This window comes from Coregonus clupeaformis, chromosome 29, assembly GCF_020615455.1.
Source record: "Coregonus clupeaformis isolate EN_2021a chromosome 29, ASM2061545v1, whole genome shotgun sequence".
In the NCBI taxonomy this organism is placed as follows: Eukaryota; Metazoa; Chordata; class Actinopteri; order Salmoniformes; family Salmonidae; genus Coregonus; species Coregonus clupeaformis.
Window position 1 is genome coordinate 31,846,734 of NC_059220.1, and position 14,716 is coordinate 31,861,449.

Consider the following 14,716-nt stretch of genomic DNA (forward strand, 5'->3'; position numbering starts at 1 on the left):
GTTCTACTTCTTGAGCACACAGGTAAAGAAGAAACGCCATTGGAAATGGAGAAACTCACTTCAATTTACAGATCAGCAGTTTAGTTCAGTCTGATTTGAGAACAGCTCTTTCCAGATGGCTGGTCTAAAGAGAATCCATCAAACCCACTATTCCTCCCAAGTGCCATTTTAGGCCTGGCACTCCCATTTGCAGTTCCTTCATTTAACTGCCCTGGAGCCTGGTCCACCTAGGCTCTGTGTAGGCCAGACCACGGTAAAGACACAGGGTTCACCAGCATGTGAGGGATGCACTGCTCTGCCCTTTTGCCTAGAAGGACCTTCAGTCTGGAGGAAAAACAGCTGCTACTGGCTCCGCTGCGACACTGAGCCTGGCAAATCACCGCCCCGCCAGGAGCCCAGTTTCCAAAGGGATCGTCATGAAAGGAAATTAACTCAAGCGGCTATGAATTCACCTGGTTTCACGCCACACTCTGTGGCCCATGAAATGCTTACTACTGAAAACCTCAACTCTTATGCCCTCAGACAAACAGTCACTCAACATTAGCTGTGCAAATGCATTGCACATTATTGTCTCCAGCTACTTGCACACCAGCTAGCTATGTCCTTTCATGACTGTGGTTTGCAGCTTGTACAGCATACAGTGAGCTCCAAAAGTATTGGGACAGTGACACATTTTTATTGTTTTGGCTCTGTACTCAAGCACTTTTGAAATGATACAATTATGATAAGGTTAACGTGAAAACTGTCAGCTTTAATTTGAGGGTATTGTAATTTTATGGGACCAATGATTACATTAAGCTTGTGACTGTAAAAACTTGTTGGATGCATTTGCTGTTTGTTTTGGTTGTGTTTCAGATTATTTTGTGCCCAAACAGAAATTAACAGTAAATAATGAATTGTGTCATTTTTGAGTCACTTTTATTGTAAATAAGAAAATATTATGTTTCTAAACACTTCTACATTAATATGGATGCTACCATGATTACGGATAGTCCTGAATGAATCATGAATAATGATGAGTGACGCACAAATACGCACAAATATCATACCCCCCAAAAACGCTAACCTCCCCTGTTATTGTAATGGTGAGAGGTTAGCATGTCTTATATTCGTGCATCTGTAACTTTCTCAGTCATCATTATTCTGCACAAAACAAAAAATGTGTCACTGACCCAATACTTTTGGAGCTCAATGTATATAGTGTAGCTAGTGATATGTACACCAAACTGCTCTTCAAAGGTCCAATGCACCAGGCAGGCCAAAACTCTATCCCACCACAACAGGCTGAAATTTCAGGCAGCCGTTTCACCCCACTTTAAAGGTCCAATGCAGCAGTTTTTATATCAATATTAAATAACTTCTGGGTAGCAATTAAGTACCTTAGTGTGATTGTTTTAAATTAAAATGGTAAAAAAAATTAAGCTTCTTAGCAAAGAGCAATTTCTCAAGCAAGAATTTAGCTAGGACTGTCTGGGAGTGGTCTGAATGGGGACAGGAACATGTTAAACTAGCTGTTATTGGCACAGAGGTTTATTAACTAATTTAGCACCTGGGGATGTCACCAGGCAGGCCAAAACATTATGATAATGTTCACAATTTCACAGTATTATTCCAACATCATAGGGTGGAAATATATATAAATACAGGAAAATCACAATTTGATTGCCCTGGGCCTTTAAGAGTTTTATCGAAAACATATTTTCGCCCACCGACCCAAAACAGAAGTAAACGTTTATTTATTCTTTGTTCTTCAAACTGGGTTTCGTGTGGCGTATGTTCTCTCTGCTCTTTCTCTTTCCATGTTCTTTGGGCCCCTCCCTGGCCTGGGAGGAAGTGGACAGTCAGTTATCTGCTGGAGGAACCAGCCAGCACTCGACCGCTCACAGCTTTGAAGTACAGTACCTCCTAGGTAAAACCTAACACATGTTGAGAAAGACTCCCCGCTTTAATACATATTCTCACCATTTTGTTTTCTAAAGGCTCACATTTGGAATATGAATCTCAGCAATTACTCAGCCCCCACTTTCCATGATTCGGGGCCAGAGTTGACTCCATTAATCAAGCCAATCTTTAGTGGTCAGGAATCAGGAAGTAGTAGGCTCAACATACAGTAAGCTTGCCACAGGGGGTGCTATTGTCTCCATCAGCCTGTTAGCATTCTCTACCACACAGCTTGACTGTGTCTCCGGGTTCCCCAGGTCTGCCTACATAGGCTAACTCACACGGTCGATGACTGGAAGTCTGTGGCACCCTAAACAATGAGATCAGTGTTGGCCTGTTGTTCTGACGTCAAGCTTTGCTGCTGTAACCAGAACAAATGCTTTGTCATGGAGCACAGAAAGGGGTCCAGACACTGGTTCTATTCTGGTGGGAGGCTAGGGCTAATGAGTCAGCATAACTGAAACTCAGCATCCGACTTCTGACCTTCTGACCATGCCCGGGCTGGAGGTCCAGAGGTGGACAAAGGAGGTCAGCTTTGTTGTCAAAGAAGGGGGAGAAGGTAGCCCCAGGCAGTAGAGTCCCATGGAGAAAGAATGAATGTGCACCATTCAGCTTGTGAACTGAAAATAGCTACATGATACTCCATAGCAGGATACCTCTCCATTGTCCTCAAGTGTAGGATAATGCTTCTGATATTCTCTTGTGTAGAAGCCATTTGAACTGCTAGAAATGTTGTCATTAGTGACATTTAGGTAGGAGAGACAACAAGGACATTGAGAGACAAGGACTCCCATTCTTTGGTCATGATGAGTGATATAAGCTTTGATGTATCGTGGGCTCAAACTGCTTTTGAGAGGAGAGACCATTTGGCATCCACTACCTGCATTCAACTTGGCCTCTGAATGAGAGAGGGTGACACTCTTGCTCAGAGCCAGTTAGGGTTGAAGTTCTATCTGTACAACAACAAAAAAACCTCTCTGCCCTCAATTCATTTCCATTCGAGTGATCGTCCAGTGACAAGGACTATTGATCTCTAGTTCAAACACAACATACTGCTGACCCCCAAACCAAACTAAAGCACAGCACATACAGCCTCCTGAGTGCCTGACCCCAGTCCTAGTTGGGCCTCCCCTCCCCAGAGCTTTCTCTCGTAGACCACCCTGATCAGAATGGAACTCCACTAATGTCATAAAGCTATCCAGAGACCAGTGATTGGGCTGCCACGAGCAGAATGGATTGTGGGGGCATGTTAGTTCTGGCTTGTGTGATACAGTGGTCTTTGTGGTTGTTGGGCACCCTGGGGACCAAGCCAGCGTGACCCGGACCATAACCTCCTGCTGGTCTGAAGGTTCTCCTCTAGGCAGAGCTAGAAAAGCATATATAGCATTAACAGATGTTCCTCACACTAATTCACTGCATGTCAGTCCTGACTAATGGTCAGCTTTCTAACACTATCCCCTAGGGTTAGAGAGAGTGGTATAGTCTTCAAAGGGTTTGGTACATTTTGGCTAATGTTGCTATTTATAATATTGAAGACGTAGGCCTACGTATACATCAAGGTCTATGGTTGAGGATCTTAGTTAGAAGAATAGCAGAGTTAGCCATCTATGATCAGCAGCATTGCTTACCCAAATGGTTTACAAATCGTTAAAAGTGATATCGAAAAAAAATTATACAACTCCCCATGTGCCACATAAAATAATCTCTAATAAACCATATGTCCCCGGAGTGTATAAAACTGCATGAGCTAGCCTAGCATGGCATGTGTTGGCTGTTCCAGGAGCTTTTTTAGGTTTACGAGAGTACACCCACTCATTTCCATCTCTCCCAGCTTCATGGGCGGTAAAGCAGAGCTAACCTACAGTCTGTCTGTGCCACATGAATTACATAAAGCTCCACATTCCAGCTTTTGCACAGTTTCCCTTATACACTGAGTCAGAGAAGAGGTATCCTGAGATATCTAGGAAGGATTTCTAGGGCAGTATGTTTTTCTAAAGACTTTTACATCGTATTCCGAAAACAAAGACAATACATTTTCTTTTTTTTATCCCTTTACAAAAAATGGAAGGTTAAGAAACAGAGGCATACACAATTACATTTTAGTCATTTAGCAGACGCTCTTATCCAGAGCGACTTACATTATCTTTTATTTTTATTTTTATATACTGGCCCCCCGTGGGAATTGAACCCACAACCCTGGCATTGCAAACGCCATGCTCTACATCCCTGCCGGCCATTCCCTCCCCTACCCTGTGCCAATTGTGCGCCGCCCCATGGGTCTCCCGGTCGTGGCCGGCTACGACAGAGCCTGGATTCGAACCAGGATCTCTAGTGGCACAGCTAGCACTGCGATGCAGTGCCTTAGACCACTGTGCCACTCGGTGGAGCAGGACACAATGCAGTACACAGTGCACAGAGATGGCCAGTCTAGACACTCACTTTGAAGATGGCCTCAAGCAAATTTTCACACTTTCTCTCACATCAGCTGTCAAAGAAACACAACCCCATGCTTCAAAGCAGCCAAAGAGCAGACAGTCATAATAAAGACAGACACAAGAGAGTTGTTACTGTACCTTCCAGGGTGGTGCCTGTACCCAGGAGGGGGTCTCCCAGCCCAGAGGTGTACCGGGCACTGACAAACAGCTCATATTCAGTAGCAGGCTGGAGGTTCTTCAGCAGGGCCACGGTAGTGTCTCCCTTCACAGCGATTTCTTTCCTCTCCCCGGTGCCGTCGGCTGGTTTGAAGGCCACGCGGTACTGGAGGACGTTCCCGGGAGCGGCCCGCCATGACACAATCATGCTGGACACGGTCTCATTGAAGACGTTGAGATCGCGGGGAGAACCACGGACTGAGGGGGAAAAGACACATATGGGTCAACCAATTACTGCATCTTCACTTATGTACAGTAAAAAACTGCATTAGCTACAGGTAAGGAATTTAAATGTTAATAGCCATGCTGGCTAACTGACTGACCTTCCTTGGTGGTTCCGTCCACCTGCATCTCGTCTCCCAAGCCGGAGGTGTACTCTGCAGACACTGACACGCTGTAGGTGGTGATAGGGAACAGCTCCTGGAGCACGATGGTGGTGTCAGGTCCGTTGGTCTGGGCCTCCAGCCTCTCTCCTCCCCCCGTCATGGGGACATAGGACAACCGGTACCTCACCACGGGTCCTGGTGCCGCCAGCCACGACACCCGGAAACTGTCCGTTGTCTCTTCAGACACACTCAGTCCCAGCACCGTCCCTTGCTCTGGAAGGGAGAACGTTTAGGTTTGTTTAGCAGTGGCTTGTCAATATAACTTTTAAGGATAAAGACTCTGGATAACCGATTGAATGATTTTGCATCTAAAGGAGGCAACTTGAAGAAGCCATGTAAGTTTCTTGTGAAAAAACAAAAGCACTAAAACATCTCTCTTCACTTGCTTACACTGTGAAACCCCTGAACGTGTACGCTTTTAAGCCATTACCTTCCAGAGTGGTCTCCTCCCCCGACAGAGGGAAACTGTCTCCTTTGTCGTACTGGGCGAACACGTTGACCTCGTAGGTGGTGAGGGGAGTGAGGTGTGGCAAGATTGCGCTGGTGGTGTCGGCTGGCACAGCCAGGGAGATGTAATCCTCAGTGATGTCCTCGGCCTTACGGAAACGCACCAGGTAGGACATAACGTTGGTGGCATCGGTGGCCCAGGTGGCACGGAAGCTTCTAGACGTCACCTCAGAGAACACAAGGTCCCTGGGTGCAATCAGACCTGATGAGAGGGATAAAACACAATTAAATGACTGGTTTGTGTTTTGTCCTCATAGACAATGTCATAATAATGGCTTTTGATAACATTAAGGAGAACTGTCCATCTTATTCATTCAGAAAAGCTGGAATGGAACCAATTATTTGAACTCATTCCACTTCGTTCACAGTTCCCGCTCTCAACATTTATTTTTCATGAGTGTCTTAGCAATAGGAAACGCTCCTCGTATGCTAGCATTATGCATTCAGTCGACAGGGTTGCAACACATTCATATTACAAACCCCTGGACAATGCCAATGCCTAATCGTTCTGTGTTCTTGTGACAGGGGGATCATTACCAATATGTGCAGCAGAGAAACTCATGTCATGCTACCATAGTGTTAAAAACCATCTACAGTCCTGCTGACTTTCAGAGACAAGTGGTCTTTGAATTAGCAGGACAATTAGGTCAGAATAAAAGTATCCAGTCAGTTACTATAGTGTTTAAAAACCGTAAACAATAACAAATGGTGTAACGGGCTCCCCTGAGATGCAGGCATATGGTTCTGTGGTATTTTGGAGGCAGTGTGCTCAGTCAGGGAAAGTTAAAACAATGAATATGCCTCACTTTTGTCTGCCTGAAACAGACCCAAGGCATTGTGAAATATAAGATTAAGAATTATTACTCAGCCTTTTTGTGTTGTGTAGATGTAATTACATCGTGACATCACTATTTCAGTAGCACAGCTCAGTTTGACCTGCTGTACCACATCGCAAATAACGGATTACAATAGACTGTATGGAGTTTGAGGTCCCTTAGCAGCTGCCACTAAAGTTAACCAGCATGTATGATTATACAGCTATAGTTACAGGTACATGTACAGTCCATGGTAAGCATGCTCAACTTCAAACAGGGGTATGTGTTATGAGTAGGCCTAGGAGTTTTTGTTGACCACATGCCCAGACCAAGAAAACCCTGGTCCTTTGTTATAAGGGTATGTTAAATGGCTACTCACTCCTCTTCTTGATGTTGAGGAGCTCCTGTTCGATCCTGAGGCAGATGGACTGTGTGAGCTCCTTGGAGATCCTCTGGAAAGCATCAAAGTCCTCCACAGTGTACACGTGGGTGGCTGCCGGGGCGTTAGCAATGGCTTCCAACTCGGACCTCACAGCGTCCTTCACACCCACAGCAAAGATCTCCACGTCTATATTCCTCAGGTTGGTGGCAGCGTCCTTGAAGGAGTCAGAGGACTTCCCGTCAGTGATGAGGACCATGACACGCGGGACACTGTCGCGAGACCCTCGGGTGGGGATAAAGATCTTCTCTCTGACGTAGTTCATGGCCTTGCCAGTGTTGGTGGAGCCTCCGCGGTAGGGGAACGTCCGGACAGCCTTGACCACTGAAGCAATGTCATTATAGGTGTTCAGGGCGAACTCGGTGTGGGGGTCTCTGCTATACTGGACTAAGCTGAGCCGGATCTTGTCGAGCCCGACGTTGAAGGAGTTGACCAGGACCTCCAGGAAAGCTCTGACCTTGGCAAAGTTTTGTAATCCGATACTGTAGGAGCCATCAACCAGCAGGACCACGTCAGCCTGTACGTCCACTCCAAGAGAGCATTCTGGGGAGGAAAGGACATTAGATACCTTCTGTATATGTTCTACATTGTGAAATCTTTTTTATAGCAACAATGTAATGTTTCAGTGAGTGAATGAATGAGTGAGTGAGTGAGTGAGTGAGTGAGTGAGTGAGTGAGTGAGTGAGTGAGTGAGTGAGTGAGTGAGTGAGTGAGGGACTGGATCGCTGATATGCTGTTACAGAGCATTATCTCACCCAGTGAAACCTTGACGGGCTGAGTCTTCTCCATGGCCAGAACAGCGTCACTGGGGGTCAGACCCTTCAGGGCGAACAGACTGATCTCGTACTCGGTCTCTGGGGACAGGTCCCGGACGTTGACAGTGGTCTGGGTGGGCCCCACGTATACCACCTGGCGCTTCATCCCAGCCATCATGGGCATCAGGATCAGCTTGTAGCCCGTGATCTCCCCTAGAGAGGCATCCCACGTCACCCTCATGGACTTAGAGGAGATCTCAAGCACCTGGAGGTTAGAGGCTGGTTCCACCACTAGAGACAGAACAAATAAACACGGTTGAGGTTGGAATGTACTGTAGCATGGTCGGAAAACACTTTAGCGATACATTTACAGTTACATAGTTGTTGTTGTTGATTCGTTACATTTAGCATCTATAGACAATGTACTTGAAATAAGTGAAGATTTAAATCAAACCATGGAAATGTGATGTAATGCATAATCTATAATGTCTTACCATCATCTCCGCTCACTAGAGAGTTGAGCTGGTCTTCCACACCGGAGCACACCTGAATGATGAGCTTCTGCTGCACTGCCTTGATCATATCAAAGTTAGGTACGTTGTAGACATGTATGCTGTGGGGAGTTGAGGCCATTTCCTTCAGTTCATCCTCATCTGCTCCTTTGATGCCTAAATGGTGAAAAACATCTCAGAAGTTAGCCTGAGAAATGGAGTACTGTGGAAATCAGCCATTACGGAATCTCCAGAAATTCAAAAACTAAAAGCATTATAGGGATGTTCTCAAGAGAGAGTAGCATTCAGCAGTAAAACATACAGTACCTAAGGCAAATACTTCCACTCCAATGTTCCTGAGTCGTTTAGCGTACTCCTCCACTGGGTCCTGGGATTTTCCATCTGTGATGATCATGGCTATCTTTGGAAAGCCTTTCCTGGCGCCGGCCGCCTCCGTAAATATGTTTTTCAGCAGGTAGTCCAAGGCGTCCCCTAGACACAGAGTGTAAAATGTTTTACCTATAAGAACATAGCGTTTCTTAAAACATTTTAGTGTAATACAGTGAGGGAAAAAAGTATTTGATCCCCTGCTGATTTTGTACGTTTGCCCACTGACAAAGAAATGATCAGTCTATAATTTTAATGGTAGGTTTATTTGAACAGTGAGAGACAGAATAACAACAAAATAATCCAGAAAAACGCATGTCAAAAATGTTATAAATTGATTTGCATTTTAATGAGGGAAATAAGTATTTGACCCCTCTGCAAAACATGACTTAGTACTTGGTGGCAAAAACCTTGTTGGCAATCACAGAGGTCAGACATTTCTTGTAGTTGGCCACCAGGTTTGCACACATCTCAGGAGGGATTTTGTCCCACTCCTCTTTGCAGATCTTCTCCAAGTCATTAAGGTTTCGAGGCTGACGTTCGGCAACTCAAACCTTCAGCTCCCTCAACAGATTTTCTATGGGATTAAGGTCTGGAGACTGGCTAGGCCACTCCAGGACCTTAATGTGCTTCTTCTTGAGCTACTCCTTTGTTGCCTTGGCCGTGTGTTTTGGGTCACTGTCATGCTGGAATACCCATCCACGACCCATTTTCAATGCCCTGGCTGAGGGAAGGAGGTTCTCACCCAAGATTTTACGGTACATGGCCCCGTCCATCGTCCCTTTGATGCAGTAAAGTTGTCTTGTCCCCCTAGCAGAAAAACACCCCCAAAGCATAATGTTTCCACCTCCATGTTTGACAGTGGGGATGGTGTTCTTGGGGTCATAGGCAGCATTCCTCCTCCTCCAAACACGGCGAGTTGAGTTGTTGCCAAAGAGCTCAATTTTGGTCTCATCTGACCACAACTGCCTTTAGATCATTGACAAGATCCTCCCGTGTAGTTCTGGGCTGATTCCTCACCGTTCTCATGATCATTGCAACTCCATGAGGTGAGATCTTGCATGGAGCCCCAGGCCGAGGGAGATTGACAGGTCTTTTGTGTTTCTTCCATTTGCAAATAATCGCACCAACTGTTGTCACCTTCTCACCAAGCTGCTTGGCGATGGTCTTGTAGCCCATTCCAGCTTTGTGTAGGTCTACAATCTTGTCCCTGACATCCTTGGAGAGCTCTTTGGTCTTGGCCATGGTGGAGAGTTTGGAATCTGATTGATTGATTGCTTCTGTGGACAGGTGTCTTTTATACAGGTAACAAGCTGAGATTAGGAGCACTCCCTTTAAGAGTGTGCTCCTAATCTCAGCTTGTTACCTGTATAAAATATACCTGGGAGCCAGAAATCTTTCTGATTGAGAGGGGTCAAATACTTATTTCCCTCATTAAAATGCAAATCAATTTATAACATTTTTGACATGCGTTTTTTTCTGGATTCTTTTGTTGTTATTCTGTCTCTCACTGTTCAAATAAACATACCATTAAAATTATAGACTGATCATGTCTTTGTCATTGGGCAAACGTAAAAAATCACCAGGGGATCAAATACTTTTTTCCCTCACTGTATAACATTTACTGTCTGTGGGCGGAAGCCTAACTTGAGAACAAGCGCGTAACCAGAACATGTACGTAAATCAATGGAAGACTTGTTCTAGTTACACACACGGATCTCAAGTTAGGATTCAGTCTAGCAAGAACTTACAAAACATTGCCAGTACTGTATATCCATGCTGTCTAGTCCCTCCTATCATGTATACCTGTCATGGTGTTTCCTCCCTTGTAGGGCAGGGTGTTGATGGCTCTGAGCAGCTCTCCTCGTTTGGAGTGGCGGTTGAGGAGGAATTCAGTGCGGGTGTCTGTGCTGTACTGGACCACAGCCACCCTGGTCTTGTCCTGTCCGATATCAAAGGCCCCAGCCATAGCACTGATGAAGCTGCGGATGTGCTTGAAGTTTTCCCTGCCAACGCTCCAGGAGCCATCCACCAGGAAGACCAGGTCTGCTATGGCACTGACTGAACACTCTGGAGGGGTGGAGAGGGGGATGGGGTAGAGCAGGAACACAATCAATTGTCTGGACACAATCTGGCAGATTGGCACACCTTTTCGCTACTCTAATGAATACTGTATATCTGATAGACAGTCTCTGACAGATGGTATTCCAACAGACATGAAGACAAAAATGTGTTTTTATGGACCACATAATCACTTAAACTTTCAGCTGCATTGTTTGGTTTTATGTTTTCAAACCCCCATGTTTAAGAAAAAAATTGTGACACTCTGGCTCCAGGGACTCTGATTGTGGAGCCAGGGTTGTTATTTTCATTTAGGGTGTATTTCTATGTTGGATCTAGTTGTTCATTTCTATGTTTGGTTTTGTTGTTGATTAGTCATATGACTCCCAATCGGAGGTAACGAGTGTCAGCTGTCGGCTCGTTATCTCTGATTGGGAGCCATATTTAAACTGTGTGGTTTCACCTGGGTTTTGTGGGTTTTTGTTCCTGTACAGTATTTGTAACTGTGGACTTCACTAGTCGTCTTGGTTTATTGTTTTTGTCGTTCGTGTACTTTTCTCTAATAAAGTCATGTTCGTTCAACGCGCTGCGTTTTGGTCTCCTTCGCTCATTGACGACCGTGACAGAAATAATGGATCGTTCAGATTCGCTGTAACATCCAAGATGACTGCATTGCAATAATTGGCAGGACTTCTATGAATGTCTCAAATCTTAGATCCCGTAGGTCTACTTGACTCAATATCCATCTCACATCTTGTTATTCACGACTTTTGAAGATTTCTTGACAAAACATCAAATATCAAGTTCTACGGATTTATCTGGCCAATTAGGTCAATTGTGAAAGAGTGCTATGAGCGTTCCACCAGAAATAGCATCTAGGAGCAAAGGTTTTTGGACCATCTGGACCTCTGGGTTCAATTTCCACCCAAAGCGTACATGGTGCGGGAAAAAGTGAGCATGTCTCCCTGTCAGTGCACAGACTGAACTCACAGAGAGGCACAGAACTCCAGTAAAATGACTTCTGGTCAGAGCAGTAATCCTTTCCACTTCTTTCAACATTTAAAAAGACGGAAATGCACAGAGCTGGCACGACAGTGACGTCATCCTTCTGCTTGGATTATGCGAGAACAAAAGGAACTAGGTTGCCTCCATGATGCATAACAGAACCCTCTCATTCTTAGATTTTGATGTGAAGACTGTTTTCAATTACGAACTAATTCTCAGCCACTGTCGGAACCCCCTTTCTGCTCAAATATTGACACTCAGCAGTACAGAAGGGGTATTTGAGGCTGAGGAAATTATTCCAGGGAACAATATTATGATTATAATGGAAGTCCATGGAAAAACTAAAAAAATGGACTGGCAAGATCGTAAAGCTATGTGGACAGGCAATGGGCATGGCACAGATGGGTTGACATTGACGTAAAAACATACTTACTGATTGCATCTGAAGTCGGCGGCCTCCTTTCTGTTTCACTTGTGTTACTGGACTGAACTGAAACACAAGAGAATTTGGACTGTTATCATGATATCCTGTGTGCCATGTAGGGGGAATAAATCCAAGACAATCAACAAATCATCAATCCTCTTCAATGGGATACCAATCACATACATATAAACATGTAATGGGTCCATTGTTCCTTATGACTGAATAACCCTTTTCATATCAGTCCATTTCAGCCTTTTGAGAAAGCCATCGGATTTTCCCAAAGTAATTTTTTACCTTGTAACAGCATCAGAATCTTGAACACTTACTAGTGAGCTGGCCAAAGATGGGTATACTCTCCTCTGTGCCATCATAGGAGTTGATGGACACTGAGTAGTCCAGATCAGGAGTTAGGTCTGTGATAGACGTCTTTGTAGCAGTGGCTGGGAGGCTTAACTCTCTGGCTGGTTCATCTGGGATATAGAGAATCGGTTGCCATTAGAGTTGGTGAAAATGATCATTCGGCTTGGCATGAAAAGCTATAACTAGTAAGGCAAACATCAATGAACTGATGAGATCAATAAATACAAACCTGTATCCGATACAACTTGTATTCTGTAGCCCTGTATCCTATGCGATGGTTTTCTCCATGACATTTGCACTGTGTCCTCATTTAGAATGGTAAATTTCAAGTCTGAGGGGGGCTCCACTGCAAACAAAAAAGGAACTGATGTTAACTTACATACATGAATAACAAAACGTGGGTATGAGTATAAAAATGTTGATCAAGTATTTCAGCAAGACATTTTATATCAAACATTCACATTTAGCCCAACGATAAACACTTCATGACTGAAGTTGAGACGTTCATTGTTGAGAGAGACAAGAAGAACCAACATCCATGATAAAAGTGACAAAAAAGAAACACAACAACATTTAAAAAGTGTGAGAAGCCATTTTGGAAAACAAAATGGCATTTGTTTGAGTTGCACAACCAGGTAACCCTAGTCAGCAACTCAAGCACTGGAAGTCTGGAGTACACAACATTAATACAGACCAACTCCACACAAAACTCCCCTGAGTGCAAACATTGAGTGAACCATCCAATACATGCTGAGTGCAGTCATTACCACGCATGCCCAACCAACCAGCACCAACACGTTGATCTGAACAACACACAAGTACAACAACATTTTCCTTCCAATGTTATTGATTATACAATGGAGTCAAGATTGCCAGGTAATGTTCAGGATGGCATTTGCTGAATTTAACACCCAATGTTTCACATGCTCTAAAGTTGGATGTTTTGCTGCCGCTAGGGTAGTTCAGATGGCTGGTTTTACTGAGGAATGTGTTTGTTTTTCATGATGGTGTTTTGTAAGTTACTTTTCTTAAATTACTTGTAAATGTTGTATGCTTTTATTGCATTGGAATTGTAAATATTGTGAATTTGTATGATTGTGTGCAGGGCTCCCTTGTAAAAGAGGCCTCAATGGGATTTCCCTGTTTAAATAAATACAAATACGGAGTATGTATACATAATTTGACAAAGAAGTGAAGTGTTTGTGTATAGAGAGAGACTCTAGCACAAGTAATTGGCATAGATCCATTGCAAACCTTGCAAAAAGAATACACAATGTGTCACAGGAGACTGTTGTGTATGTTCTTTTCATTGGCAGAGTGTACAAGATGGCATGAGGTGACGGCACACTGCTTACACAGTCAAAATGAAGAGAGAGTTGAGATACAGAGGAAAATAATGTACACATTGAAAATAAACAAACAAAAACCACGACAGATGCAGTCCGACAACACACGTGTCCACATTGAGCTGGTTGTCACAGCACCATGCATATATACATGAGAAAGTTGTTGAGGACAACTTCACAAATTGGATGAAAGTGTTTCCATGTACACGAGGGACCACACATAGAGACAATAAATGTATTTTAAAATGATATTCTTCCTCACTGGGGTTTCACATGCAACCTATTTAGATCCGAGTGTTGAGTGATATTTAATCTTTATGTGAGTGCAGTTGAAGGAGATGGGAAACAAAGTGTTTGAAAAGTACACATTTTTGTTTTGGACAGACAAACTTGTACTTGAGGGTAAACAGCATAGCAAGCTAAAACTGTTAGAATATAATACATTCTTAATATATATGAGGTGCTGTAGGAGTGCCTATCCTTCCTGTAGCCTATATCTGTATATGTACTTCTCATAGGCTACATACTATAGTCCATGATGATGATGACATGATCAAGACATACATACAAAGGCTGGCCTTTCAGACCATGTCAGCGGATGGATGGCATGCAAGCTGTTGAGGAGGGGCAGTGGGATGGGATGCAAGAATATCACTGTAAAATACCTGCTGAGAAAGCCACAGCTCAGGACACACTGAATGCACAGGCAGACAACATTTAGGACCTGAGCCAAGCTAGTATTGGTACACGGTAAAGGAGGATCACCAACCTGCCACATCAATTCAGGGGGCCCGGGTAAGCTGCCCTCCTCTCCAAGAAAGTATCTCGAACAAGAATCAATAAACCCACTTGGGGGTTGGGAGGGGGCAGTGGGGAGGGAAGTTGGGTAGGGAGGTTGTCTTCACTCACAAGAGCAAAGAGCTGTGTCACCTCGCTCAAGGTGTTTGATCATCGTTATACAGAAAGTCGCAAATAGTTGGAGACATTCATTACAGTTGTTACTTCACACATTTTCTTTTCAATCTTCTCATCTTGCGTTTTAATGTAATTTTTTAAAACAAAAATACTTTGAAGATATAAAATAATCATAATAAACATTAGCAGATATCTTTTCAGTCTCGTTCCCTCTGCCAGGTGTGGATGCACAT

The 14,716-nt window shown here is 44.1% G+C and overlaps 1 protein-coding gene across 3 annotated transcripts in view; it reads right to left on the reverse strand.

The window, feature by feature from the left end:
- LOC121545037 (collagen alpha-1(XII) chain-like) overlaps positions 1-14,716 on the reverse strand; it is an 85,509-nt gene that overhangs the window by 58,216 nt on the left and 12,577 nt on the right. For 2 of the 3 annotated variants that reach the window (XM_041855386.2, XM_045209159.1), the window contains exons 3-13: positions 12,452-12,568; positions 12,189-12,332; positions 11,872-11,928; positions 10,179-10,442; positions 8,313-8,477; positions 7,989-8,162; positions 7,495-7,785; positions 6,680-7,282; positions 5,409-5,687; positions 4,916-5,191; positions 4,515-4,790 (exon numbers count right to left, since the gene is read on the reverse strand). The exons of the other annotated variant lie outside the window; for it this stretch is intronic. In XM_041855386.2, the coding sequence (XP_041711320.2) occupies positions 4,515-4,790; positions 4,916-5,191; positions 5,409-5,687; positions 6,680-7,282; positions 7,495-7,785; positions 7,989-8,162; positions 8,313-8,477; positions 10,179-10,442; positions 11,872-11,928; positions 12,189-12,332; positions 12,452-12,568 (2,646 nt within the window). The remainder of the gene's footprint in view (positions 1-4,514; positions 4,791-4,915; positions 5,192-5,408; positions 5,688-6,679; positions 7,283-7,494; positions 7,786-7,988; positions 8,163-8,312; positions 8,478-10,178; positions 10,443-11,871; positions 11,929-12,188; positions 12,333-12,451; positions 12,569-14,716) is intronic. 3 annotated transcript variants of the gene reach the window in all.